Source organism: Cololabis saira, chromosome 11 (assembly GCF_033807715.1).
Source record: "Cololabis saira isolate AMF1-May2022 chromosome 11, fColSai1.1, whole genome shotgun sequence".
Taxonomy (NCBI): Eukaryota; Metazoa; Chordata; class Actinopteri; order Beloniformes; family Belonidae; genus Cololabis; species Cololabis saira.
The window spans coordinates 32,043,420-32,070,932 of record NC_084597.1 but is presented as its reverse complement, the minus strand read 5'-3'; the positions used below and the strand labels follow the sequence as shown (position 1 = coordinate 32,070,932).

The 27,513-nt window shown below is 39.5% G+C and overlaps 1 protein-coding gene across 2 annotated transcripts in view; it reads right to left on the bottom strand.

Moving 5' to 3' along the window:
• Positions 1-614: 614 nt before the first annotated feature.
• Positions 615-27,513, bottom strand: part of LOC133455366 (poly [ADP-ribose] polymerase tankyrase-1-like) — a 108,567-nt gene continuing 81,668 nt past the window's right edge. Inside the window, exons 18-30 of one of the 2 annotated variants that reach the window (XM_061734355.1) lie at positions 22,102-22,321; positions 18,662-18,771; positions 17,210-17,398; positions 16,495-16,575; positions 15,367-15,553; positions 15,198-15,277; positions 13,744-13,864; positions 9,722-9,819; positions 8,822-8,896; positions 7,844-7,949; positions 6,027-6,213; positions 5,774-5,930; positions 615-5,080 (exon numbers count right to left, since the gene is read on the bottom strand). In XM_061734355.1, coding sequence (XP_061590339.1) covers positions 4,994-5,080; positions 5,774-5,930; positions 6,027-6,213; positions 7,844-7,949; positions 8,822-8,896; positions 9,722-9,819; positions 13,744-13,864; positions 15,198-15,277; positions 15,367-15,553; positions 16,495-16,575; positions 17,210-17,398; positions 18,662-18,771; positions 22,102-22,321 — 1,698 coding nt within the window. In that variant the 3' untranslated portion in view covers positions 615-4,993. The remainder of the gene's footprint in view (positions 5,081-5,773; positions 5,931-6,026; positions 6,214-7,843; positions 7,950-8,821; positions 8,897-9,721; positions 9,820-13,743; positions 13,865-15,197; positions 15,278-15,366; positions 15,554-16,494; positions 16,576-17,209; positions 17,399-18,661; positions 18,772-22,101; positions 22,322-27,513) is intronic. The other variant, XM_061734356.1, reaches the window with a different exon arrangement.

The window sequence follows — 27,513 nt, the reverse complement described above, 5'->3', positions numbered from 1 at the left end:
GATGGAACGTTGTGTTTCTGTGAAAGGAATCAGTTTATGGAACAATCTGGATAAAGAAAACAAAGAATCCCAATCAAACATTACATTCAAAAGAACAATTAAAACCTGTATGTTAAGGAAATATAACGAAAAATGTTGAGTTTGATTGACATACCCCTAGGCGGTGGAAATTTTATTTTAATTTTATTTTAATTTTATTTAATTTTAGTTGTTTTTATTCACTTAGTTGTTTTTTTATTATTATTTTTAATTTATGTTATTTGTGAAAGGGGCAGATCAGATAAGATTATTCTTCTTTCTGCTCCCTTTTCATTCATAAGTTAGGAACATTTGTATTTGTGTTTGTATTAAATTGTTTGTTTTTTTGAATGAAATAAAGAACAAAATGAAAATGAAAAAATGTTGCAGTGCTGATTTAACAGGGCCGTCATGTCATGGTTGGTCCTCCACAACTACGTGAACAAGAACCAGAATGCTGATAGCTGCAACACAAATTACTTGGGAGAATTGATTTTAATTGAAAATGTCATTTAAGAAGCACATCCTCTTTCGTAACTAGTCCCCAAACTTGGAAGCTCAACTAAATAAAAGCAAACAAGTAAACAAAAGGAAAAGACAGTTTAAGTTGTTTTATTCAGGATTTTTATTTTTTTTTCCTGTACATGTTTCTCTGTTCCACATGATCGCTGTTCACCAGCTCTGTACAACCATCTGTACAACAAAATAAAAGAGAACTGCTGAAAACAAAGTGAGGCATGGATTGATGTTAGACACACACAGACACACTCCAACCTATTTGCAACAATGCTGCTAATTGGCCTTTGAGACAAATCAATAAAGACAGACCAGTTAAATTACAAAGCAAATATTTATCATAAAAATAAAAGAAAACACGTCTTTAAAACTTTTTCCAATGGAAAAAACAAACAAATCACCCATTTAAGACCCATTAAAAAGGCCCATTTGAAGTTACTTTTTACAGTCCAATTTAAATCAAAGCCCACAGTTTGGGGATACATTTGCCTGAACGTGGTTGTGGCCGATAAACCTGATCTATTTTATCCACAACAGTGATCTGAAATCACTGTCCCAGAGTGACCAGCAAAGATCATAAGCAAAAGCAAAGTTACATTTTCTGATGCTCCCTAAAAAAACTGAGATAAAGTGAGCGTTACCCACTGTGAGTGTAGTTTAATCACCTTTGAAGGCAACCTATGTATCAATACCCCTCTTGCCCACAAGGGGCAGCACATCACAAGAAAGTCCATGTGTCAGCTCCTGGTCAGTGGGACCTCTAGTGGGAAACATGGGTATTACCAGACATGCTGGCTCACCCTCACTCAGTAGCATAGTAACGTCAGTGGATCTTTGACCATACAGCAGAACTACATGCCCCCATGTGGTCAGAAGAGGTACTGCGACTTTTATGTTCCACTTAAAAACCTTATCCTGTGACAATCTCATTTCAGGCTTATTAGGTTTCTCATTTCTTCCTTAATCCCTATTTGTTCTGTCCTCTACTTCATTCACATTTAATCTGTCCTGCGTGGATGCACCAATTCAAAATGTACTGAAACGTGCCCTCACTCAAATAGTTTTTATTATGGAGAGAAATATTTACTATGTACCCGCTTAGAGGGCAGAGCGAATGGAAAAGGCTGATGAGAGGTCCTAACATCAGCGCAACAGTGCCATTAAAGGTAGAAAAAGGCTCAACCTTCTTGACTTTGTTAACTTAATAACCCACATAACTTTTCTAGTGCTTTCAAGGCAAAATTTTCGTTGTTAAAATCAGTTACGGTCATCTTTTAATAAGATTAAAGAAAATTAAAAATGGTTTATATGATTTCATTTGACATGTGATAAGAGGACTGACTCAGAAGCAAATGTACTGACATGGTCCCATGTGTTGTACCCCAAAATAACTGTAAACGATAAAGTATTGACAGAAAAATATGGTCACTGTGGTAAGAAAACAACCACAAACTGAAGTTTAAAGTAAACCATGTACTGTGAGGAGTGCTCATCTTGCTGCTGTGAGATCTTTTGGAGTAGTGACCAGGAACGTTTTTAAGATTTTATGTACAAAGTATCCATAACCCTCTTCTACCATCCTTCTAATTCTGCAAAGAACCAGTTGTAGAAATATAAATATATTTGTGCAGGCTGTGACCAGCCTACGGAATGGCTCACTAAAATAGAGTGACAAAGCTTAAATATTCACAACTGCTTAATGCTGGAGTGAAACACAGTCTCACACACACACACACACACACACACACACACACACACACACACACACACACACACACACACACACACACACACACACACACACACACACACACACACACACACACACACACACACACACAACCTTATCAGCTCACAGGCAGAAAATGAAATCTGCCTCTGAAATGCACAGGTTTGCAGGATTGAGTCCTGACATTAATACCTTCCTAAAATGCTTGATTGAAAATTGACCCTTTCACTCTAGATATTGTGCCAAGCGGTTAGCCTGTTGCACCACCAGAGGGCGCTAACAGTTACAGCCAAATGACACAAAAAAGGCAGCAGGTTCTTGTAAACAACCAGACGTCTGAAAAACATAAAGATAAACATAAATTCTGCACGTGTAGATGAGAGTAGCAGGGGAGGCACCGGAAATTTGTATCTGCAATTGATATGATTGAAAAGAAAAATCTTTTTTTTTTCTTTTCCCCCTTACCAAGTTAGTTGATTTTCAGTCCATACATTCAATTCAACCCTGTGATGGCAGGAAGTGATCACTTAATATCCATCATTCTTTCTGGCTTATGTGGCCACATATTAGAGTCATAAATTTGCAGCAAAAACTCCGCAGTGCAGTTAAAACACTTGCTGGTGCTGCTGAGGGCATGTCAAAGTGTTTTACGTTCACTTTTCAGTATTAGTTAAAGCAAACGCACCTCAATAGCTTCAAAAGTCTGCAAAACCCTTATGCAAGTGGTGCAAATAGAGACAAGTAAAATAACAGAAGCACCTCTATGAATGATGACCTACAGCTGAACAGCATCATGGTAAAACCTTCATGACAGTATAGTTAACTGTAGTCTTGGACTGAATCTGTGTTGGTATCCTATATCTGAACTGCTGTGGGGGTGTGGGGGAGGGGGGGTGTCGTAAAAAATAACTTTCTATATGAATGAGGAAATGTGTTTAGGTTGTGTAGGATTTAAAAACACCCAGCAGTGTTTCTTGCTTCCTAAAACAAGCAAAAACAACATGAGACGTGTACAAAGGAAGGCAGCAGCAACTATGAGCACGTTTGGTCCGAATGTTTGCCCCAGAACATGGTTGGTCCTCGTTTTGACTGTAGTGGAAAGTGTGGATGCTGTGGCAGCGCTGGATTGTGGTCTCATGGTGTCCTGTTATACTTCTGCTTACTGGCTCCTGGTAGACTTGTAGTTTCTCGAGACCGGTATTGGTCTCGACTGGTCTCCAGGCCTCTTTTTTGTGGTGTTGGTCTTGTCACGGCCTCAACAGTCTTTGGTCTTGGTCTTGATTCGGTCTCGACAGTTATTGGTCTTGGTCTTGTCTCGGACTTGGATAATTGAGATGCCGTTGTACACCAAGGTGACAGAATCTGGTGATCACCAGTTCTTCCTCTTGTTAATGTACAGTTTTGTAAACTAGTTGTATTTTGCATTTGATTTTGTGTTTGCCGATAAACAGTGTCATTTGGCTAATATAATGGTAAATAATGCAATTTCAAGTCGATAATTGTGTGTATCATTAATATTTAAAATCCACGTTTCATCTACAAATTAAGTACAATTTAAATCAGTAACATTTACTATTCATTAGACTTTTCTGAGGTGGAGGCGGGTGTTGGAAGCTTGTTATTTTGCTAGATGACTTTGGGACTAGTTAATAGTAATGTAAATCCTTAAAAGCACTGGAGTCAATCCTCCAATAGTGTAGAAATAGCGGTGGTGCAGTCGCCACACATATCTGATCTCAATTGATGAAATCATTTATAGTGAGTTTACACATCATCATCCACTTCTCTGTGTTATTGAGCTGCAGTTGAATACAACCTCATATGTAAACTAAGCAGCTGAAGCAGGATGGTGCTGATGTTCTACAACTCACGCAAGATGACAAAATAACTAGTCTTTTGTTTTGGTCTGGGTCTCGAGCTGAACTAGTCTTGGTCTTCACTCGGTCAGTCTTGGTCTTGATACTCTCTGGTCTTGGTAGTGTCTTGGTCACGGTACTCTCTGGTCTTGGTCGTGTCTTGGTCACGGTTCAGGCGGTCTTGACTACAAGTCTAGCTCCTGGGCATACTTAGTCTCCGGTAATCTCTTTGACTTATCTGTGTTCACACTCATTTCACGGTTTCTTCTTCTGTGCCTTGTTTACATCAGCCTCGCTGTGCGAAAATGTGTCAAACTGCAACATTAAATGCTTCAGATTTCTGTTCTCTCAGTATGACAATCGCTGCTTTTCAAAGCAGCCCTGGGGATGTTTTGTTGTTGTGGATGATGCATAAAGGCAAAAGAGGACATGGCATCAAAACAACCCATTTAAATCAGGAGGGTAGGATACATGAGCAATTGGTTTGGCTTGTAACTGTGCTCTCTTGTACCTGTTTTAACTTTTAAAACAAGCTGGAAAAAGCTTGTTGGTACAAATCCAGAAACATTATCTGACTTGTATCTGTTTCCCCTCAAAATTAGATGAATTAAGGGTGGATTTTTGCTTTCTACAGCTTCAGACTGAAAGAGTACCAAACCCTCCCAAAACCTCCTCTCCATCCTTTTTCTGTTTATTCTGTTTAGACGCATTGAATGTTTCCAGGGGTAATTTCACCTCTGCCGAGAAGTGACGTAACGCACCCCAAGATCAGTTCTGAGCTTTGAAACACTTGATGATTGAGCTTTAGTCTGTTCAGACAGCAGCTCTTGTCCACTATGTTCTGCCCGGTGTCAGATCCAGCCGGGACGGCGTTTTAGGACTTCTGCTCGGCTGTGGCAGCAGGCGTGGCCAAACTCTCCGGCTTCACGATTTGGTAGGTGATCAAATATTCTGGATAAGCCTGAGGACACAAAAAAAACCCATCAAAAACTAAACAAATGATAGCATTTCAGCACTAGAAATGTGCTCCTGGTCCAAACTGTTTATTAAAAAGAAAAAAGTAACAACTCTTGCATGATTTAGCAGCCTTAAGTCCTAAAAACTTTTTTTTTTGTTTTGATATTTTTATTAGGGGGTAAGGCACAGTTGAACAGGAATAAACAAAAAAAGATATACAGTCTACCTCCTTTTTTTTTTTTTTTTTTGGATTAAGAACAGAACAAAAAATCCACACAAAATAATGACAAATACATGAAAATTATTATATTCTTATATATAAGTAATATTTAAGTATTAAAGCTAAACAGTATGAATTAAAAAATAAATGAATAAAAAGGGGGAGAAAAAAAAAACAAAAAAAAACCCAAAAACAAAAGAAAAGTAAATAAAAAGGAAGAAAGAGAGGAATGAGAGAAGAGAGGGAGGGGGGGATCCGTCAATCAGGAGGAAGGGACTGGAGAGAGTGGAAAAATGTAAGAAAGGGAAGCCACTTATTATAAAATTTGTTGCAACTACCCTTCAGTGAATATTTAATCTTTTCCAGCTTCAGAAAAAACAAGGTGTCGTTGAGCCACTGGGTACTAGAAGGAGCCTTAGTCGTAAAAACTGTTTTATGGACATTGTAAAATATTGGTGTGTATTTTTGTGCACTGACCTGCTCCCCTCTGTAGATGACGTACTCTGCATACGCCAGTCCGTTGACGCTGGGTCGCCCGATAACAGAGTGGTGACCAGGAGGCGCGTGGGCCATTTTCATCGCACTGAACTGAAGAAACGACTTCCCCAACGTCACTCGACAGAAAAGCATCTGTCTGCAGTCACATAGGCCGAGGTTGTTGAAGGAATTAACAAAGCTGCTGCTTTTTGCCTCGATTTACATGAATAAAACAACAACAAAAAATTCTTACCTGTGACACACGTAGCAGGAGCGGTCTTTATGAGTGGGACATCCTGTTCCTCCACCAATCCCATATACGTACTGGTTGCTTTTGGATGAATTCTCTGCAAAATAGATGCCCGCTCCGAACATGCCGCCGATGTAGGCGTGGCGCTCGTCAAAGCCCTTATGGATGATTGCATTGATGAAGGGAGAACCTAGCAGGAATGACAGCACAGTGAGAGAGGGTGCAAGCAGATTGAAAACGCACATGGTGAAGTTTACCGCCCAATAGGGGTGTAACAATATATCGTGCCACGAAATTTTCGCGATACAAAAATGTCACAATACGTGTCGTGGAGGTGACAAAGTGTATCGCGATATTGGGTTATTAATATTAATCTATTGTGTTGAATAGTAACGAGGATCCGACCGCGGCCACCCAAAATCTTCCTCCGCTCAGAAGAAACTAGTCCCGTTTTGAGGTCTGAACCTTTACTTATGTAAGGCTGGTGTAGAGTTAAGCCTTAATCACTACAGATTAACTGACTAGTAATTATAGTTTGATTTATAGATTGAATTATAGATTTACAGAATATAAAGAATATATTTATAAAATAATGAACCCTGAATTAACAAAATAACCTTCTTAACAAAAATAAATCTCCTCTTACACTTATAAGGTGAGCATGAATCAATGTTTTTTATGATGCAACATTGTATGTATTTATTTACTTGTATTTATTTATTTAATTTTAGTTGCTAAATTTCTGGAAAAGAAAAAAGTCAAATCATACATGAGAGAAACTATTCAGTTTGTGGCAAAATATTTTTACTTGTATGAAACTGAAGATGCATAATGCAAACCTGACATTTACTTTTAGTTCAGTTTGTTGAAAATGTTTGGCCTGGCTTTCTCTTTAAAACTTAAACAGTTATAAAGCATTACAAACTGTAACAATAGGGCAAACGCACAGCATTATTTTGTATTTTGTGTCTTTCAAATAAAAGACAATTTCCTCATGACTACCTCATTCAAGGTTGTTAAAAAAATACTGCTATAATATCGTATCGTATCGTTATTGTGACCTCAATATCGTGTATCGTACCGTATCGTGAGATTAGTGTATCGTTACACCCCTACCGCCAAACAACCACTTATGCACGCTGCTGAAGATGAAAGAAGAATGGTTTCAACCATCCTATCTCTGATGACGCACAGGAAGCTTGAAGCATGCAGGGAGTTTATAGAGAGATACATTTGGACAAAGTGTTATCCTGGGAGATCTTGGTTGATTGTGTGATCGCTGGTGCCAGTCAAGCAATTTCAGGCATCAGAGATACCAGTTTATTTTCTGGGATTTTTGATCTGCAGCGAGCATTTTCAAAGAAACCAGCCTCGACTGCCGTCCCCGGGGTTGTGTCTTGAGTAAGTTGTGTGGTTGAAAGGGGACAAATGATAAATGAGATTTGCTCAAGCTTACATTCAGGCTGGAAGAATGAAAACATTGCTGAGCTGAGTTAATCTCCTTGCGCATGAATGGCTGAACCTTGACCGAGCTGCATTTTACTTCTGTCAAAGCAGAGAGAGTGAATGAAAGCTCCAGGGAATGTGGCACTGGCTCCACAAATTCTGCTCAGTCTCTCTTGATTTTTAGCTCAACGTTGAGTACTTTTTGATTTGATTTTATCTATTTAATTGAATACAATTTTAAAAGTAATGTAATAAGATAATGTAGTAATGTTTAGAGCGGTCCCAATGCTTCTCCCACCACATCTCCAAAAAACCCGGAGTGTACATTTGTACATGAATTTCCATGTTTATTTTTAACTCATGCATTTATTTACCATGAAAGAGCATGCGCTCGTTGTGGTGATTATGATTCTCATCTGCGATTTCCTTCTGTCTGTGTACATATCTCTCTCGTAGCTTCTTATTCACCACCTTCTGAATCTGCAGAAAAAAAGACAAAGAGGATATTTGCTGAATGCAAAAAAGAAATCCAACTTGACATTCATTAAGTTCAGTGTCCTGGTTTTTCGGTGTTTTCACCACAGCTACAGAGTGTGTACATAAGGGGTGGGTAAAAATATCGAAAAATCAATGCATCGCAATTATCCCCGCCCTAATTCAATATTGATTAAGAAAAAGCCTCTGAATCGATTCCCCTCCTGGCCAGTGGGGGTGCTTATGATTCGCGTTTTGTGGACGGTGTCTGCACGCGACCAAACAACAATAAAATGGGAACGATGGCAAGTGGAAAATCTTTCAGATCAGACGTTTGGACTCATTTTGAATTCCCATTTAAAGAAGGAACAGGAGAAATGGCCGCGTCGCGCCTGCCTGCCCGAATTGAACATTTTTAAATTTCACCGTGCCGCGCTGAGACGACATCTCGGCCGACTCTGCGCCCGACCCGGCGGTGGGCGCGGCGCAAACCGCGCTCTATGTGAAAGCAGCTTAAGTTGTGCCAGGCAGAACTAAAATACAACAGCAACACGACAAACCTGCGGATCATGTTGACACAGAACTATTTTAACTTTTGTACTACAGTACAAATGCACAAGTGAGCCATTATGGTGCTGCTAACTTTAATTGCTCAGTTCATTTCTATGTGAAGTAACATGCCACGTGTTATAGGCATGAAAATAAAAATAATGAAAAATTGCCAACAGGTATTTGTGTAATTCTACGTCTTACTGAATCAATATCGAAGCATTTAAATCAATATCGAATCGAAACCTAAAGAATGGAAATCGAATTGAATCGTGAGGTTCTTAACAATACCCAGCCCTAGTGTACGTGTGTGTGTATTCGGCACAAACCTTAATGATGTTGTACCGACTGAAGACTCCGCCTGCGTTGCCTCCATCGCGGTGTTCTCGGATCGTACTCTGCAGCTGAGGACGACATCGGCAGCCGTGGATCATTCAAAATTACACAAAAGCCACAAGCAAATAGTCTGCACTTGAATACAGCCTTTAACCCTGTCTAGGTTCTAATTCACCAGACATATATATACATAGACACACACTAACTATGTGTGTGCCATTCCTCCTCAGCAAGGGTGAAATATGTGGGCTAAATGGTGCTGCAGTTGCAACAAGATCCATACATGCAGTATGTATATTCAGCAGTGACTCTGTGAATCAGATACCTTGACGATGCCTGAGGGAAATTTAGAACAATTCAGTTAAAAATGTGAAGCGTCAGCAGCAATAAAAGAACTGCAGCAGGCAGGTTTACAAACTGAAGGAACCGTATGCAGAAATGAAGCTGTAATGTGCACAAAGTGATCGTTGGCTTTCACTAAATGACTGCACGTACCTTTTCTTCTCAAAAACAATGCCGGAGACCTTGGAATGTTTTCCAAGTCTTCAACAAAGAAATATAGCTGAAATTACCTGTTAAATGTCTCTTAACATCTGCCAGGTCTCATTACTTTGAGCTCATTCACACTGATATCAGCTGTCTCCTTCAATCACTGATTCTCATTTACATGAGTAACGCAGGCAAAAGAGAAGTTACGCTGATATGGAGCTTTTTGTTCAATGTGTTTCTGAGCAACATTACTCATTTCTAATGATGCACCCAGAGAAATCTTAAAATGCGTAATCATACTGTTTAAAGTTTCTGTTTTCAGGGAAACTAGCATTAACAGGAACGTGTGAAGTGTGTGTTTCTCTGTAAATGGAGCTGCTTGTTTGAGACGAGGTGTTCGCTACCTCCTCCTCCACAGACTGGAACTCCTTGTCATCCGGCGCCAGGTCGATCAGCACGGTGCCCTGGCTGGAGCAGTGGAACGTCAGGTACGGATTCCCACCTACAAACATCAGCATGTTTAATGACACTTCATGTTGATTTACAGACATGTTCAAAAAAATGCAGGTTTTCATGCTGTGTTATGTTGCAGCCTTATGGAAAATCAGTTATTCCATTAACACTCAAAACACCTATGAGGCAAAGTGAAAACCGCATTTCTGAAACTGTAGCAAAGACTAATAAGGAAAATAACACATTGACAGAACCACTCATCTTAGAATACATTACTGTCAATAAATCTCCGTAGCTCTGAACGTGACCTCAGCATCTGCCAGCAGGTATTTCTCTTCCTGAGCAAAGTGTTCTAGCCGTCTCTGGTGTGAAGGATACTCTCTCCACACTGCAGAGATCACATCCCTAAGTAGATGTTCAACAGGATTAAGATCGCTGCTCAAAGAGAGCCATTGAGGAACTGGATTTCTGGTCATTCTTTTGTTGGAGTATCAATGACCTACAACTGAGGCTAAGCTCCCTCGTCCCGGTTTGTGTGTTTCATTCCGGGATGCTTTGATAGCTGTGAGCTGTACAGTTTCAAGGCCTCTCCTGCCAGATGCAGGAAAGTAACCCTTAAACATGACCCTGCCATGTTTCACAGTACGTATGCAGTTCTTTTCTTTAAAAGCTTATATTATTCAACACAGAGCTGATGTGACTTTGCCTGATGGGTCTCAAATATTTTTTTCCTTTGGATTGATGCATTTGAACTAATATGGCATTTTTTTTTCTTTTCAGGTTTTTCTTTTAACAGAGAAATCCTCCCGAGTCTGTGTTCATGGAGCCCAGTATTGTTCAGAAGATTACGGAAGATGTCATCAGATGGTGATGCACCTTGACTTTGGATTTCAGCTTGAATGACTTTGGAGATTTTCTTGGGTCACTGTCAACTATCTACACTGTGCTATTAGTAAGCCTGGGGCTGCATTTCTTGTGGTGGCTGGTGGTCCTGCAGGGTTGGGTACACTCCAACTAGGGCTGGGCGATATATCGAGATTTTAATATATATCGATATATTTTCAAACGCGATATGGTACGAGACAATATCGTTTATATTGATTTAAAAAAAAAAAAAAAAAAAAAAAAAAAAATATATATATATATATATATATATATATATATATATATATATATATATATATATATATATATATATATATATAAATATATATATATATATATAAATATATATATATATATTTTTTTTTTTTTTAGGATTTTGATATAGCTTATTTTGTGACAAATTGACTTGAATGTTTTATTTGAGATTTGAAAAAATGTTTTGTTATTTGCACAACTGTCAACCTCAGTGGAAAAGTCTGCCTGTTACTGTCTACATTGTATTAATTACAGGGTATTTTAATGTAATTGTTATGCAGGAAAGGGATATTTGTTTTATTTTATTCAAGAAGCATTTTTATTCTATATATGCAGGCAGTTTATTTTTATTTCATTTGTTTTATACATTTTGATATTGTGCAGACCTCTGTTAATAAAGGAACCTGTGTGACATTTGGCACGAGGCTTTGTATTAAAACTAACTGTTTTTTTAAGGGTTTGCCTCAGAAAAAAATGAAGCTAACAGAGATGCTATGCTATAATGCTTTGGGGGAAACCCCAATTAAGGCACAGAATAAATATCGATATATATCGAGTATCGCCATTTAGCTAGAAAATATCGAGATATGACTTTTGGTCCATATCGCCCAGCCCTAACTCCAACTGGCCTTATACTGATTAATGATATTTGCAAGTCTGGTCACTGTGCAGAGGGATGGGAAGAGAGATGATGAAGAAGTAGAGGGAGGGTGGAGACACTCGTCTCCACCATCGGCATAGCCTGACATCCAACTGTCTCAAAATGTAACTATGTGGACAGCAAGAAACGTAACTGGTAGATTTCTTCTTCTTTCTATTACGCCTACGTTCATAGCTATTATGCAAAAGTATAGATCAGGCTTTATCTGTATGTTAGAAATTCCACAATGTTTATGTTTAAAACTATTAAACTAGTTAATAGTATTATATATATTCGCCATCCGTTTGTGTTTTGAATTCATTGCTGTGTGTAGATGCCTAAAGGTGAGTTTATTGGCGTTATAAGGTGAACCGAACATCAGCATGTTTATCTGTTCACACTTAGTTTAAGCTACAGTTAAATGCTGTTATGTAGTATGCTAGATTGGGAGGTGGTGTGTTAATGTTAATTGGTCATTTGCTACATTATTTGATTAACAAATACATTAATGATTAAGGAAACATATATGTTATATGTTATTTATTTGTATTTTGGTTTCGCTATATTAATAGCTTTTCTCTTGTTTGTATTGTTACAGACCACAGCTAAATAAATGAATCCGACCTGGAAATCCGTTTCCGTGTCCTTTAACTGGGACACACACGTACCTTCCCACTCTAAACCAGTTAGTCTTTTTACTGTAATTGTCAAGCGAAAGGTCTACAAGACGGAAGTCAGACCAGCCCTTCACTGAGACTTGGAGACAGCAACACTGACCAAGAGACATGGAAATGTTGTCTATCTGTCACTGTTTTCAGTCTTTGCCATCACCAAAAACCAGTCAAAGTAGCTCTGGACTCCCATCCCAGATGTGGCCTGTAACTTCTGCATACTGCTCACGGTTACACTTCAAAGATGAAGAAAGCTACAGTGGACATGTGGACATCAAGACAGAGGTGATTAAGAGACTCAAGACAGGAATGACGGAAGTTAAACAGAGAGCGACCAGCAAATACCAAACAATAGTAATCATGACCAGCGTAGAAAATGCGACTTAACTTCTACTGAGCAAAAAATTACTAAAGCTCTTTTCTGCTGATTCACTCACTTTGTTTTATTTAAAATAAGGAATGAAGCCTTATTTCTATAAGCTTTAAGGGTACCAAAAAACTTGTCCATAGCTCTAATAACCTGCCCACAACCATCACAAGGATGAAGCATGGTGGTGACATCGTCATGGGGGGCGGTCGTGGTTGGTGGAAAACAAAAAGAACATTTCACATAAATATAAGTGGAAACTTACTTTATATTGTTCAGAACCTCAAACTCTGCCAGAGGTTACATATACCGTATTTTCTGGACTATAAGCCGCTACTTTTTTTCCTAGGTTTTCAACCATGCGGCATATACAAAGGTGCGGCTATTCTGTGGATTTTTCTTCCACTGCTCGGGGTGCTCTAACCGGAATTAGAATCAAAACTAAGACAAAATAAATGCAAAGAAGAATACACTACTTCTTCTGTAGCAGATAGAAGTAGGTAGAAGCAGATTTCAAACAGATAAATAGATAAATAAATACCGGTTATTTTCTCTTGGTTCTGTCCCGTTTTAATCAGCAAAGTTGCTGCCGTGTTAAAAGACACTGTTAGGAAAGGATCTATTTAGGTACAAACATGTACATCATTTACAGTTCAAAATCCTTCTGTACATGTAGTAAATATTTAATCTAACAACATAAATATCTGCGGCTTGCATATCTTTTTTTTTTTTAAATAGAGCGGATGCAGCTTATATGCAGGTGCGGCTTATAGTCAAGAAAATACGGTATACAGTATATACAACCCTGAGAAACTCTGGAAACCTTCCAGGGGAAGCCCTGGTGCGCTGAAGTTGATTCTTTAACACAATATTCACCCTGATGAAAATGGCAAAAACTGACAAAATCCCAATTACTAAACCCTCACTACCACCCATCGTGTTCACAGTGCTAAACCCAGCCCTGTGTTATATTAAACGACTGAGAAAAGGAGTAGTACAAGAAGGAAAAGAAGACACCTTGGGAGTGCTGCTCATAATGGGAATATCGGTTAGACATTGCTGACAATCAGCTTGTTGATACAGTATGTATTTTCTTTTCTCCATCTGATAAACCTTTGAAGCTGCACATGTGTGTGTGTGTGTAAACCCACTGACCCTGCTGGCCTCCGAGCAGCCTCTCGATGCCCTTGATGAGTTTGTGCCTGTGACCGTAAGCGTTAATGCCGATCTCCTTCAACTCCTCGTGACCCATGTCTGCCAAGACGTCCAGTGAAATCTGCCCACACAGATCAAAACACAGCTCATCAGTTTCGCTTTAGGTTTGATTTGATGCCAAAAATACGAAATGATGAGGAAAGAACATTGAATGAGGACAATATCCACACAGGAAAACTTCTGCATTCACACATGCAATCACTGATTCATCAAATAAATCAGATTCACTTTAACGGTGACAACAGCAGTTCACACGAAAGCCGATCTTCAAAACTGCCATCCATTAATATGATGAGTTTAATGATCTATGACATACTGCAAAGAAAGTAAGTCTGACAAATATTCATGAACGACAGCAAACGCAGACAGGAAAGGCCAGCGAAAGGGTGGCGATAATCACACAATTTATATGCAAATGTTTGACGATGAGGTCCTGTCTGCTTCCTGAGTTTGTTCAGGGAGATCAGAGATCCATCCTCTGCGTCATCCTGATCACCGATAGCAGGAGTAAGTCATCACAACCTGAGCACTTTGTCTGGTGTTTAATGATGTTCACTAGCCACTATAAAATATATATTATAAAAAACTGTTTTATTTCAGTAATCACAAACACAAGAAGTTTTGTACTGTATTACAAGGAAACCAGAGGTGGAACAACTTTCTCCAGGTTTTGACAATATTCTGAGCAAGTTTACACAAACATCCTATTTTTATGGATGAAAGGGGTGACTCAAGACTGATAAATCTAAAATTAGTTTTTTGGTCGTCTTCAGCGGCATTCAAGTGACTTTTCTTTCTTTTGTTATCCATCTTTCACATTTTACAGGTTTAATATATAAAATATAAACGATGAGCTGAGATTTACCTCAACACAACTATGAATCACTGTCTGAATATTAATAAAGAGTTTTCTTCAGAGGAACAAAGTAAAAACACACGCACGCACTATTCTTCAAGCTACCAGCTTCTCTTTGCTTCCTTCTTTCTGTCATCTCTTTCCCCTCCTATCCCCTTTTGAGCAAGATAAAAATTAACAAATTAGCACTAAAAACAAATTACAGTTGAGGCAGATGGAAGTGCCATGAGGTCTGCAGCCGTGGCCGTAAAAACAAACCATAGTAAATATATGCTATGTGCTAATTAAAATTTTGGTTGCACCACATAAAAACCTGCAAGTTTACCAGTATTTTTATAGTTCATTGAGAATCACATCTACTTTATTGATCCCAGTTGGGAAAGTGGCTCGTATATATCCAGTTTTTTTCAATCTGAACAACAGTCGTGGGCTGAGAGCGCCATTCTGACTCGACTGATGTTAAACAAAAGCAAGGATCAGTTTGAAACAAGATTGAAGAATCAGCGGCATTTCCCTTGAATTTCATGCGTTTGTGCACCTGTTCTCGGTGGAAGATGTCTCGGAGATGTTCCAGTCCCAGACTCTTCAGAAACTGGTTGATGGTCATGTCAAGCAGAGCTGCGGAGTCACAGGAAGCTGTTAGTCATGTGGTGCACAAGCACCTGACCGAGGACAGAACTCAGACACTTGTGCGCGTTTATTCCTACTTTCACTCTCCTTCCTGTCGGACGCCGCTGCTCCGTCTGCGACGCCGGCGGCCCCGGCCACTGTGATTTCACTGAGGGGCGCGGTTAAGTTGTCTATGCTGCTGGCTGCCGATAGGCAGGATGACGATGGAGAAGGCGAGATAACCACTCCCCCTGATGCACCTGCACTTGCCACACTCGCGCTCACCTGTGAGAGAGAATTAAGTCAATTAAATCTTGACACCAACACTCCAAAAATCAACTACCAGTACACTCCAACTAGGGCTGGGGATCGATTCAAATGTCAAGAATCGATTCGATTCCGATTCTTAAGATTCAGAATCGATTATCAAGATTTGATTCGATCCGATTCCGATATTGATTTGGGTTAGTGTTATTAAAACTGTTTTTTGAGCTGTTGCATGAATTATATGACTGTAGTTATGCAAAATATTACTACTAGTATTATATTGAGATTAAACAGCAAGTATTGGCAGCTAATGATGCTGTAAGGACCAATCAGCTCCCAGAATGCTGATAGAACTGCTTTCAGAAACATCGTGGGTCAGAATTATCAAACACATCCAGGGAGGAAACAGGACAAAAGAAATCGGTTTTATTTTTTCCCACATTCCGTTTTTATTTGTTCCATTTTCGGTCTATTTTGGTTTTTAATTTTTGAGCATTTGGTTTTTAGCATTTTTTGCAAATGTAACCCCAAGACAGTATATAAAGTAATGAAATATAGACAATATTGGGGATAAACAAAAAAAAAAAACAAAAGTTGTAATGTAATGATGAAAAAAAAAAACATAAATAAATTTAAAAAAACAAACAAAAAACCCCCCCCCAAAAAAAAAAAAAATCAATCTTTAGACATATGAATCGATTTTTAGGAATTAATATGAGAATCGATTTAGAATTGGGAAATCGATTTTTTCAACACAGGCCTAACTCCAACTGAAGTTTCTGCTACTTTTATCTCTTACATTTTCACTCATTTTCAGGTTCTTTCTTTCAGAACTTGGTTGCAAACGAAACAAAGCATCTCTCCAGTTTGAGATCCAAATTAAACATGTTTGGTTGCAGCTCTGCTTTACACACACTTCATCAGTTGAAAGCTCTGTCTAAGTCTGTGTGGGTGCTCACCACTGTGGCCTGTGGTTTCAAACAGCTTGGCAGGGCGTCCGGTGGCATGGCGTCAATCAACAATGCTCTGATGTCATCAGCCTGTGGGTATAATAACAAATATAATGACATAACACATTTACAAGCGCTCATCTCCTCACGTGTCCTCACGTCCTCTTCACTCATCTCAAACTAAATCCATCACTGCTGACATTGTGGCCTATAACCTTCTTATTCAGACATTTTCCAACCACATAAGTCTGACATCCTCAGACATCCTTCATGGCTGAAAACAAGAAATGACAGAACATTTTCTATGTTCCAAATCTGTGGAATCAGGTGAGCAGTGTGAGCAACCTCGTGTAAATCTCTTTCAGACATACGTTTGTACGAGAGCATTTCCAGCATTTGTGTCTAACTATTTCACTTGACTTTTTATTTTGTACTGATCTTTATTGGCTGTTGTAGTGATTTTCTATAGTGCACGCCAACCGTGGCCCTTAAATTACTAAAAAAAAAGGACTTCTTAGAAAGTCTTGGGTGTGCAAGAAGTGAGGCAGCTCTGTTCCAAACTCTCTTCAAGTCCCTCCGGTGTCTGGAGAGTAAATTACAACCGTTCAAACATCAAGTCATGCTGCTGATCATTTCCCACGCTGTGACTCTCAAGTATGAGACTTCTAATGGAAATAATTTAGAACTGTTGCGGAGAAAGATCTTCAGGACAGCTTGACATTACCGTTGCCAAGTCCAGTGGTGTCTGTCCCTCCTGGTTCTTCATGGTGGGGTCGGCTCCGTGGGCCAGCAGCAGAGCGCACAGCTGAGTCCGCCCTTTCTGTGCCGCTTCGTGGAGTGGCGTGAAAGCCCACTTGTCAGTGGCGTTGACGCACGTATTGTACTTGATCAGCAGGGCGGCTATGTCTACATGCTACACAAGAGAAGGAAGAGGAAGGAGAAGGAGCAGCGCGAGGAGGAGGTGACATTGAGAGACGGAGAAGAGAAGGACGGAGAAGGAAGAGGAAAGTTGAAAATCAGAAAATGGATAAGATCAGAGCGGTGAGGAGGACGTTGGTGGAGGAAGAAACAACATCAGTACAATGAGTTGAAAAACTGATCAGAAAAAAATGGGAGACTGTAGAGCATAAAAAGTCAATTACTCTGATGATTCCTTTTTGTCTCGAACTTGTCTTTTATTTTTTGCTTCATTTGCCCTCAGTTCTTATGTTGTGTAACAGTAAGAGATGCCCCAGTGTGTATACGTGTCTTCCCAAGACGCAGAGCTCATTAAGCTTTCATGCAAACATGTGTTTCATGACTCTTTTAGTAACAAAATGGGAATTTAGATATGAGTCACTCAAACACAAACAAGGACGAAACACAATCTAACTAGGGTTGCAAAATTCCGGGAATTTTCAAAGTTGGAAACTTTCCATGGGAATTAACGGGAATAAATAAGAAATTTACAGAATTGAAGGTTGGCCCTTAACAGGGAACTTAAATATAGTTGGGGGAAATATATTGTAGCATAGTCTTGGCTAAAACAACCAGATTTAATGCAAGTACACTCCTCAATCACATGCACACAGCACAGTGCTTACTGCAGGGCTATTGAGGCCACACCCCCTACAGGCACTGTGCATTCCTCCATCACATGCACAGGTGATTTCTTGAAGCCTGGAGGCCACACATTTGAGCTCAAAGCACAAGACTATTGAAGCCACACATTTGAGCCCACGGACTATATAAAGTCAAGTAAGTTTTGATAATATTATGGGGTAAATATATTTTATATATATTATATCTATAATGGTATTAATGTTTAACTTGCAAATATTAAATAAAAATGTATTAACACAGTAGCTAGCTAGCTGGTAAGTTAGGTGCTAATGTTTGGATATGATACAGTTTGTTTAAATTACCCCCAATTTCCAGTTAATTCCCATAAATTCCCATAATTCCCATGGAAAGTTTCCAATTTGGAATATTTCCAAAATTCCCCAGCTTAACTTCCCATGGAAAGTTTCCGGAAAGTTTCCGGAAATTTACCGGAAATGTTCCACCCCTTTGCAACTCTAAATCTAACTAATAAAAAATAAATAATAATACCACAGTTGTTAAAACAATCTGCGGGTATATATTGATGTCATACATCAAAATACATGCGAACGGCTGGTGTGTTTGGGATCCTTACCCCATATGAAGCAGCATTGTGTAAAGGTATCAGCCCTCCTTTATCTTGTGCATTCACGTCAGCTCCGTGTTCCAACAGATACTCAGCCACTTCCAGGTTGTTGTAGCCAGCTGAAGAGCCAGACAGACAAGAATACAACAAAGAAATGGGAGGAAATAAGAAAAAAAAGATAAAACGTCAACCTACATGATGTGCAACTTGACAGAACATATAATCATCTTTTCCTTTCACGAGAAAGTACATTAAAGCAGAGGATAAGTGGGTGTTTAGTGGTCAGATATACTGAAGAAAGAAGGAAAAAAAAAACCTTCCAAGTGCTTGTTCAGCAGTTGAGCTGAGTCCAGATGTTTTCTTACAAAGAAATTATTCATTATCGTTTAACAAAATGTACAAAAGGCTACTTGAACAATAAAAATAAGAGTTTCCTTTGCAGGAAAATAATACAAAATGCTGAAAGAGCGACGACTCCTGTTAAATACAAAGCTCATCATGTTGGCAAAAAGATTAGTGTTAAATGTTGATGCCGTTTATATATAATTCATTTGCTGAACACAATGCGGCTCATGATGAAAGACGAAAAAAAAACATAACCTCAAAAAAGAAAAACAAAATGTTTACAGTTACTGAGCCTTCTGGTTGCTGTAGCTGATTTGATTATCACAGAACCATTATTTCAAGTAGAAAAATAATTAAACCTGATTAAATGCTCACTTTCCCATTCTGCAACGGTTCCGTGGTCTGTACAGAGATAATTGTTTTCATTTTGGTTAATGGGTGATTATACCAGCGTGAATGTTATTCTGTGAGGTGTTCCAGCAGGACGCTGTTTCTGTTAAACCGATGTCACGATGATTAATGATCCTGAATATTTACATGGCCGAGTGTCGCAGTTCCCTTGAGGGGACGAGCGTTACCTCGGCTCTCTGGACATTAAAACTTCATGGAGCTTGTGTGAGATGCAGCGCCGCTCCACGTCAACAACTCTCATCGGCAAGCGACACGCGTGTGTGAATTTGGATCATTTTGTAAATTAGGACGTGTTTATGACTAAATATTAATGTCCGCTGTTAATATTTAAGTGAAAAAGAGCAGAACAGGCTAGTCCCCTGAGGCATCTATGCTCACATGCTGAACAAGCCGTCGCTTACTCGAAATGTCAACAACAAACTGTAAAACGGAAATACTCTTCAGTTTGTTACCATAAGTTACATGAAATGATCGATAGGACTTTTAAAAATCTGTTGATTAAATAATGCCATCAGTCCATCAAAGATGAAAGATGAATTAACAACATTATGCAGCTCATATTTCACAATGCTATTAATTTGTGGTAATAATGTCCTCATAAATCCATGATGCTGAATACATTGTCTCGGAGTCGTATGAGCCAGCGTTGTCAGTCAACAGGGGTTTGAGCAGTCTGTTTTTATTTCCTTTTCCTGGCTGGACACAGAGCCAGGAAGCAGAGGCTGCTCTTTTGCTCAAAGCGGAATCAATCAGAGTGATTGGCACCAAAAACAAACTATGTTTACAAACCAGAGGAAAGAAAAACCATGGAAAGGACACAGATGGGTGTTTGTCTCACTGCGTCATATCTATGATGGATGAGACCACATAGTTGATGGAAATAACAGCTCGTTTGTGTAAATGTGGAATTTCAGAAACTGTCAGCAGGGAAAAACACATTCATAGTGTCAGCTATCCAATGCCGCTTCGATTGTCATTTTTTTGTCCCAATCTTTAGCTGCAAATACCTTTTCAATGAAAATTTATAAAATACTATTATCCACATCTTTAAGTCTTTAATTTTTTATTCTTGAGATGCATTTTTCTCGTCCTCTGAGCCAGAAAGGTCACATACAACCTTTATTTCTACAGAGTTTCTTCATAAATCATTCACAGCCTAATTTATTGAACATGTTTTTAAAATGAACATGGAGCAAATTCATTTTCTTGGGAATGTTAACAGCTTTCTTTCATTTATAGACAGATGAAAACAGATATCTAAAAATGCTCTCTTTTATAAACTTTTCACTCATGTACCAGAAAATATGTGGCAAGAAATGCTTTACTTTGTTCTTTTACCCTCCAATGTTCACACTTCAGTACGGTTATATAAGGTCAGATTTGTGTGATCATAAGAAAATATTTTTCCAGAAATGCTGTTGTGCAAAATGGTATTGATTGTTTTGAAACTCTGGGCAGAGGATAAGATGGCGACATCTGTAAAAACAGTCCTTCTCAATGCACTTTATGTACCTTAAAAAGATAAAAGTACTTGTTGGTGGCACTAGTGGCCTTTATTGAGAAACTAAGTAGACAGGAAATTGTTACAAAGAGGGGGGAGACATTGCAGTATAGATAGAGCAACAGGCCGGGACTTGAACCTGTGCCCCTCGCATGAGGACTATGGCCTCTACAAATGGTGCCCCCTCAACCCACTGAGCTATCCAGGGCCCGGATAAAACACATTTTTATCACTTAAGTGGAATCACATTTTTGAATATTTTCAGAAGCTTAAAATAGCATCTTTTAAAATTATTGTTAAGTTTGCCTTAAAGGAGCATGAGGCTCCTTTTAAGAAATGAGACTCTCTAGCGCCACCCTCCGCCACGACGGCCGTCGGGGGTACTGCAGCCAACAGTGAAGCCGGCACGGGAGAACGGGGAGAACGTGCATGCAGCGCCATGTGACGTCACATCCGCTGCCCAGCGCGGGAAATTCGGCCCCACAATTGCAGCACATTTTGCAGCACACAGCCTGTTCAAGGCAACAGAGAGATACACTAGAGGAATCATTCTTTTTGGTTTGGAACGCTTCATCTGACATTATTACTAGAAAACTTAAAACGTGTACAAAATGTTTTCATAAATCCTGCTTCAATCCTGCCTCATGCTCCTTTAAGTCATTTACTACTGGTAATATGTATAGTTCATTTTATACTTGTGCAATCTCACGTTACTTTATTTTGTTACCAAATGTATTCAGATATAACTTTTACTTGCCAACATATGGTAGTTTTAAAATGATGCATGCCATTTTCCAACAGAAACCTCAAAAGCAGGCTTCGTTAAGAAGTGATTTTTTTTTTTTTTACATTTTTCCCCCCATATATTGTCTTTTTGTGTGTTAGGAGTTCAAATCTAGTTAAAATGCAGTGAATCTCTATCGAGCCTTTGACCACTGCGCAAACTGATGTGCCAACAAGTAATGTGGCCAACATTTCTGGTAAATTACCACTTGCAAATTAAAAAAATAAAATTACATTGTTAAAGTACACACTTGATGGAAATATGTGTAAAAGACACAAGTATCTAAAATCAGACATGAAAATTCTCTAACATCAAGTTACCATGTCTCTGGTTAAACCCAGCAAATGTTGTCAGTGAGAAAGTTGATTTAATCAAAAGAACTTGTGAATGTATCTTCGAACATTTTACCTGCGAGGTGCAGCGGAGTGGAGTTGCGTCCCTGCGTGTCCCTGCAGTTAATGTTGTCGGGGCTACATAACTTCTGCACCCTGGCCAAGCAGCCTTTCTTGGCAGCGTCCAGCAGCGCGGCATCTCCTCTCAGCAGGTCCTGGATGTCAGTGTCTCCATCCTTTACCAGATCCAGTGGAGTGTTCCCATCCCGGTTCTTCTTAGTTGGGTCTGCTCCATGCTGGAATGAATAATGGAGGTTTTAAAAAAAAAAAGTGGACTAGTGCACAAATCCAGCTCCAACAAGTGTCCATAATCAAAATGTAAAGATGTTAAGATTAATCAAATCAAACTTTATTTATATAGCACTTTTCCTACAAATAATGAAACACAAAGTGCTTAACAGAAAAAAAAGAAAAAAAAAAAAAAAAAAAAAAAAAAAAGAAAAAACAAATAAACATAAAACTTATTAATGCCCACCCCCCCCCCCTCCCCGCAGACAAAAGCACACTACAATTCACCTAAATTCCTAAATTACACACACAGACACGCACGCAGACACATGGTGTAGGCATGGCTAGGCACAGAGGATCCAGGTGACGAAACGGTAACAGGGAGCCGTCCACGCCAGGAGGTCTCATAACCCGCAGCTACAAGGGTTTCCTCCACAGAGACCATCCTGGCCCGGACGGAAAGAGGAGTCCACACCACAGCGGTGAAGCCGTGGTGCAGAACTCCACAACCATCCAGGCCAGAACCACCCCCAGGACGACCCCCCTGCAGACCAGAGTCACTCCCAGCATGGAGGCTCCCCATGAGGAAACACTGGAGATAAAAGCTACAAGAAAACAGGATAAAATACACTAAAGGAGTTTATAAAAAACATAAAACATACAAACATAAAATCCTAAAAGTATGTCTAGAAAGTAAGACATTAAAAACTAAAATAATAAAACAGTAAAATGTATAAAATAGACCATAAATAACAACTCAAATATTTAGATAAAACATTGAGATTAAACAAAAATAAAATACGATAAGAAAGGATAAACTAAATATAAAACAGAGCAGTAAGATTCAATAAAAATAAGGGTGAGCATAAGAAATGTAAAAGAGTTAAATGAGTCAGTTAAAAGCCTGATTAAAGAGATGGGTCTTGAGCCTCTTTTTAAAAACATCAACAGTCTCTGCGATATAGAAAACACATAGCAACTATCCCACTGAAAGTATTTTACGTAGAGGAAGGTGATATGATGACAAGTGACACCTGAGATGAGGATGCAGGTAATTCGGCGCAGAGAAGATGAGAGATAAATCAAACTTAGCAACGGAGAGGTGAGGAGAGGACATTCAGTGATTCGGAAAACAACACATTCCTTGGGGATGAAGCGAAGGCAGACATATTCATCACTCAGCAGTCTCCTTAGTTACAGTTTAACTTGTCATTTCATTGAAAGCTTTGAAAGGTGCTCATTAAAACTGGATGCTGCAGGTTCTCCACCCTGGGTATCCACTGGTGGCCTGAAACTGTCCGTTACCCATCACTACTCGCTGGAATGTGAGTGGCTTTGAGCCTGCCCTGTTTTCTCCCTATTCTTCATGAATCCCTATTCCCTTATTGTAATTACATTCATTCTCTAGCCACAAGGATAAGGTTAAAAATAATGAGGGCCATTCCCAAATAAATAGACCAAAACATCATAGATCTGTAATGGCAGAACAATTCATGGCAGTTGGTACGTGCACAAAAAGGTGACAACGATGCCGTAAACGGGACATTCTCTGAAGGCTGGACGGTCTCATTTCACCCAAAACCTTTGTGGTCTGAGCGTTTCATGTTCATAAACCAAGTCTTGAAAGCAGTTGTTCTCAACGGGTCAGGCTTTGGGACCCACCGCCACCTCCTAATGACCAGCAGCGACCCAAATCCAGGAAATTCTCTCATTTATTTCATGAAAAGTCTGAACCTCACATTGTAGAGTTAACAGTGGCTTCATGTTAAAACATGACATTAAAAAGTGCAACAACTGACAAGCAGTCCCAAAAATTACAAAGTTTTAGCTTTGTACAGACTCATTGAATATATAACAAACACTGTACAATTCAGTCACTTAACCAAGCTTAAATTAGTTTATTGTTGTCTTTCCAGTGTAAGATAGAGGGCTTCACTCAGACGGCTCAACTGCACTGAAGGTTTCCATGAATGCACATTTAATCAGCCGACTTTCTGCTCTTTCAATCAGGCACAGTGGAGATGTGGATGGCAATCCTTCCCCTAGATTCTCTTCTCAAGACAGCTGTCTGTGTATGACTGCTATTTCATATTGTTATTGTTATCATTTTAATTGAAGGTGGATCCAGGTGTTGCAAGTATTTGGGATGTGTTTGGTTTGGCTGCCGATGGTCCTATTGGACACTTGTGGACTGTTGTAAAAAATGAAATATATACCACACAGTCCAAGGACATGTCAGTGGCCCTTTGGTGATGATAATGTCTTTCATAGAACAGGTGAAACATCAAGAACCAAGTCAGATGTCCAACGGCATCGAGTCACAGCACACTACTTTGCGCTGAGCTTTAACTGAGAGCAGCTGTCTGGAGTTACCAACCAATCCACCAATCTGAAAATAGAAACTTTTTGTTTCCGGCTAAGGGTTATCGTACATTTATCGTTATCGAGGTAAAACTGCCCAATTTATCGTGATATTGATTTGAGGTCATATTGCCCAGCCTTAGCACAGATCCAACATTTTCACATGGAGAGGTATAAAGGTCCCCTCTTCATTCTGCCTTTACTCTCTAGCAGCGCATTCAGTGATCCCACAAAGCTGGAATATTTCCTCCCTAATGGGTGCTTTCACAAAGCATTTTGGCATACTACAATCTGATTGTGCCTTATCTAATTTTCGTGGCCAGGAGTAAAAAACCTCCAATGCCCTGAGTCACTCAGCCATGGAGGAAGAAGAAGAAGAACCCCCCCCCTTCAAAAAAAAAAAACAACCAAAAAACATCAAGGTTTCAACCTGGTTGTTCCTGGTAGGATACACAAAGCAGTGCTGAGCTTGTGTCAGCTGCTGCTGATGTTGGCCGTGTTTCTGCTGCTGCAGGAGGGAGACTCTCTTCCGGCTTCAGCAGATGTGACTTTCCAGGTTGCTAAGCAACGCAACCGCATCCGCTGAGTAGGGAGTGACCCAAGTTGACAAAGTTCGTAGTTTGTCCAGCCAGTCTCTGGCTCTCCAAGCACTTTGGCCATTAACCAAGTGGTGATTTATTTATTTATTACCCCACGACTTCCTTTTCATTTGACGGGACATTTAAGCAAGCCAAATTACAGTAGCAGTGGAATCAGGCCTGCTGGACCACGTCTCCCCATCCCCAAGATAGTGAGAGATGCTCTTGTGCACAGCGTTTGCAGCTCCTGCATCCCTGTTACAGGTTTCTGCATTGAGAATTCCCACAGCTTTCATTTCACCCCATTATGCTTCTGTTACCACCAACCAAGGTAGAACAGATACAGGATGAAATGTGACGGCCTCGCGCCTCAATGTGTTTCACGCAGCACAGGAGGTCAGAATAAAGGTGCTACAGAATTTACTGATAATATAGATTTGCTTAATTTGAACTGACCACAGAAAGTATTTGGAATTGTACTTTAAATTAAAGCATGCCAGTAATTTTTTATATCATATAGTTTAATTTTATTTTGTTACACTGTCCACTGGCACTGACTAATCTGTGCCAATGGAGCTATGAATGAAGACAGGGACACACGTTTAGAGAGCTCAGCTTAACCTCTCTGAGAAAATCATTGGCTCACAGCAAAAGTCTGTACGTCACAGTTCAGGAACAGATATGTAAACAGTCATTTGCTCTTTGACGAAAACATACTTGTTTTGGTGATTAATAGCGTCAACTACCAACAACTTTTCACGGTCGACAAGATCTACACTTCAACTTCAACAAAATACTTGTTTTAATTGAAGATGCACGCAAGAAGAAACAAAAAGATCTGTCAGCCCTGCGTGGAGCCTTTCCAGCTGGAAAGTTATTCAGAATTATTATCTCAGTGTGCAGAAACTTCAACTGGCTCTGATGTGAGAGAAGAACAAAAACAAATGCCTACTTGACAAAATCTCCGACATGTGGCTTGAAAAAGAAGGAATGGGTTCAGAAATAGCGTCTCGCTCTCCAAGTAAGAAGTAATAAACAATTGATTTACGAATTGGAAACATCAGAAAAGGAGTGTGTGACAAATACATGCACTCTTCTGAAGAAAAAGCAGCAGACACCGACTGACAAGTCACTGTCCAACAAAGCTGAACAGATGGACATGGAATCTACGTACAAGTCCATGAAACAGCTACGTTAACGGAGGAACTTCAGGATGCTAACCTGACGGAGGCCGGACTGCAGTGCAGCTTCAGGACCGTGAGGAGCACTTTGGGACTCAGGTATGGAAACGGGACGGAGCGATTCAGGATAAAGACTGAGAAATTGCTAAACTGAAGAAAGAAGTGCAAGATCTAAAAGAGAGTGAGGAAAAGTGGAAGAACACATGTATATCTCTGGGCGGCAACGTCCAGGGAGAGATCCCTGAAAACCAGAAACGCAAGAGTGTGAATCTGGCACGCCCATCAGTGGATGAAGAATTGTGTGGTGATGCCCAATTTCACAATAAACTCACCTCAATAACACAAGAGAACAATGAAGCTGTCCCAAGGAAGAGGAAGAAGAGGACAAAGAAGACAAAGTGGATGAAAAACACCAATGATGGTGAAACTACCCATTCAAGTTATGAAACAGGGCTTTCATCTTGTTTCTCTGCTGGCCCTTCACCCCTCATGAGCTGTCGTTTCACTGGGTCCCCATTTCCATCTCCACCACCTCCATCATCTACATCCAGCCAACATTTGTTACAACCAGACAAAGATGCAACATCTCAACATCTTTGTCTGAAAACCAGAAACGCAAGAGGACCTATCAGATGAAGAAGGGACATGTGGCGACGCCCAATTTCAAACTAAACTATTAGTAGTATATAATCTAATATAATTAATTATTTTCTACATTTTCAAATTCAACTCTCAACAAATGTAGATTAATAAAAACACAAGCACGGTGCACAGTGGTTAGAGCGGTGGTTAGCAGCGTTATCTCACACAAAGTTCCCAGTTTGAGACTCAGCCAGGGGTTTTCATGTGTGGAGTAGGGATGGGCGATATTGACTAAAAAATGTATCACGATAATGTCTGGCATTTATCCCGATAACGATATAAATGACGATAAAAAAAATACCAATTCAACTCCACCTTTGTAACTATAAATCTATCACCACATTCAGTCTTTGGAGCCCCCAAACACTGCACTAAAAGATACTAAATACTACTAAACTACACCAATTAAATTGAATTAATTCTTTCTTTCTGGCTAAT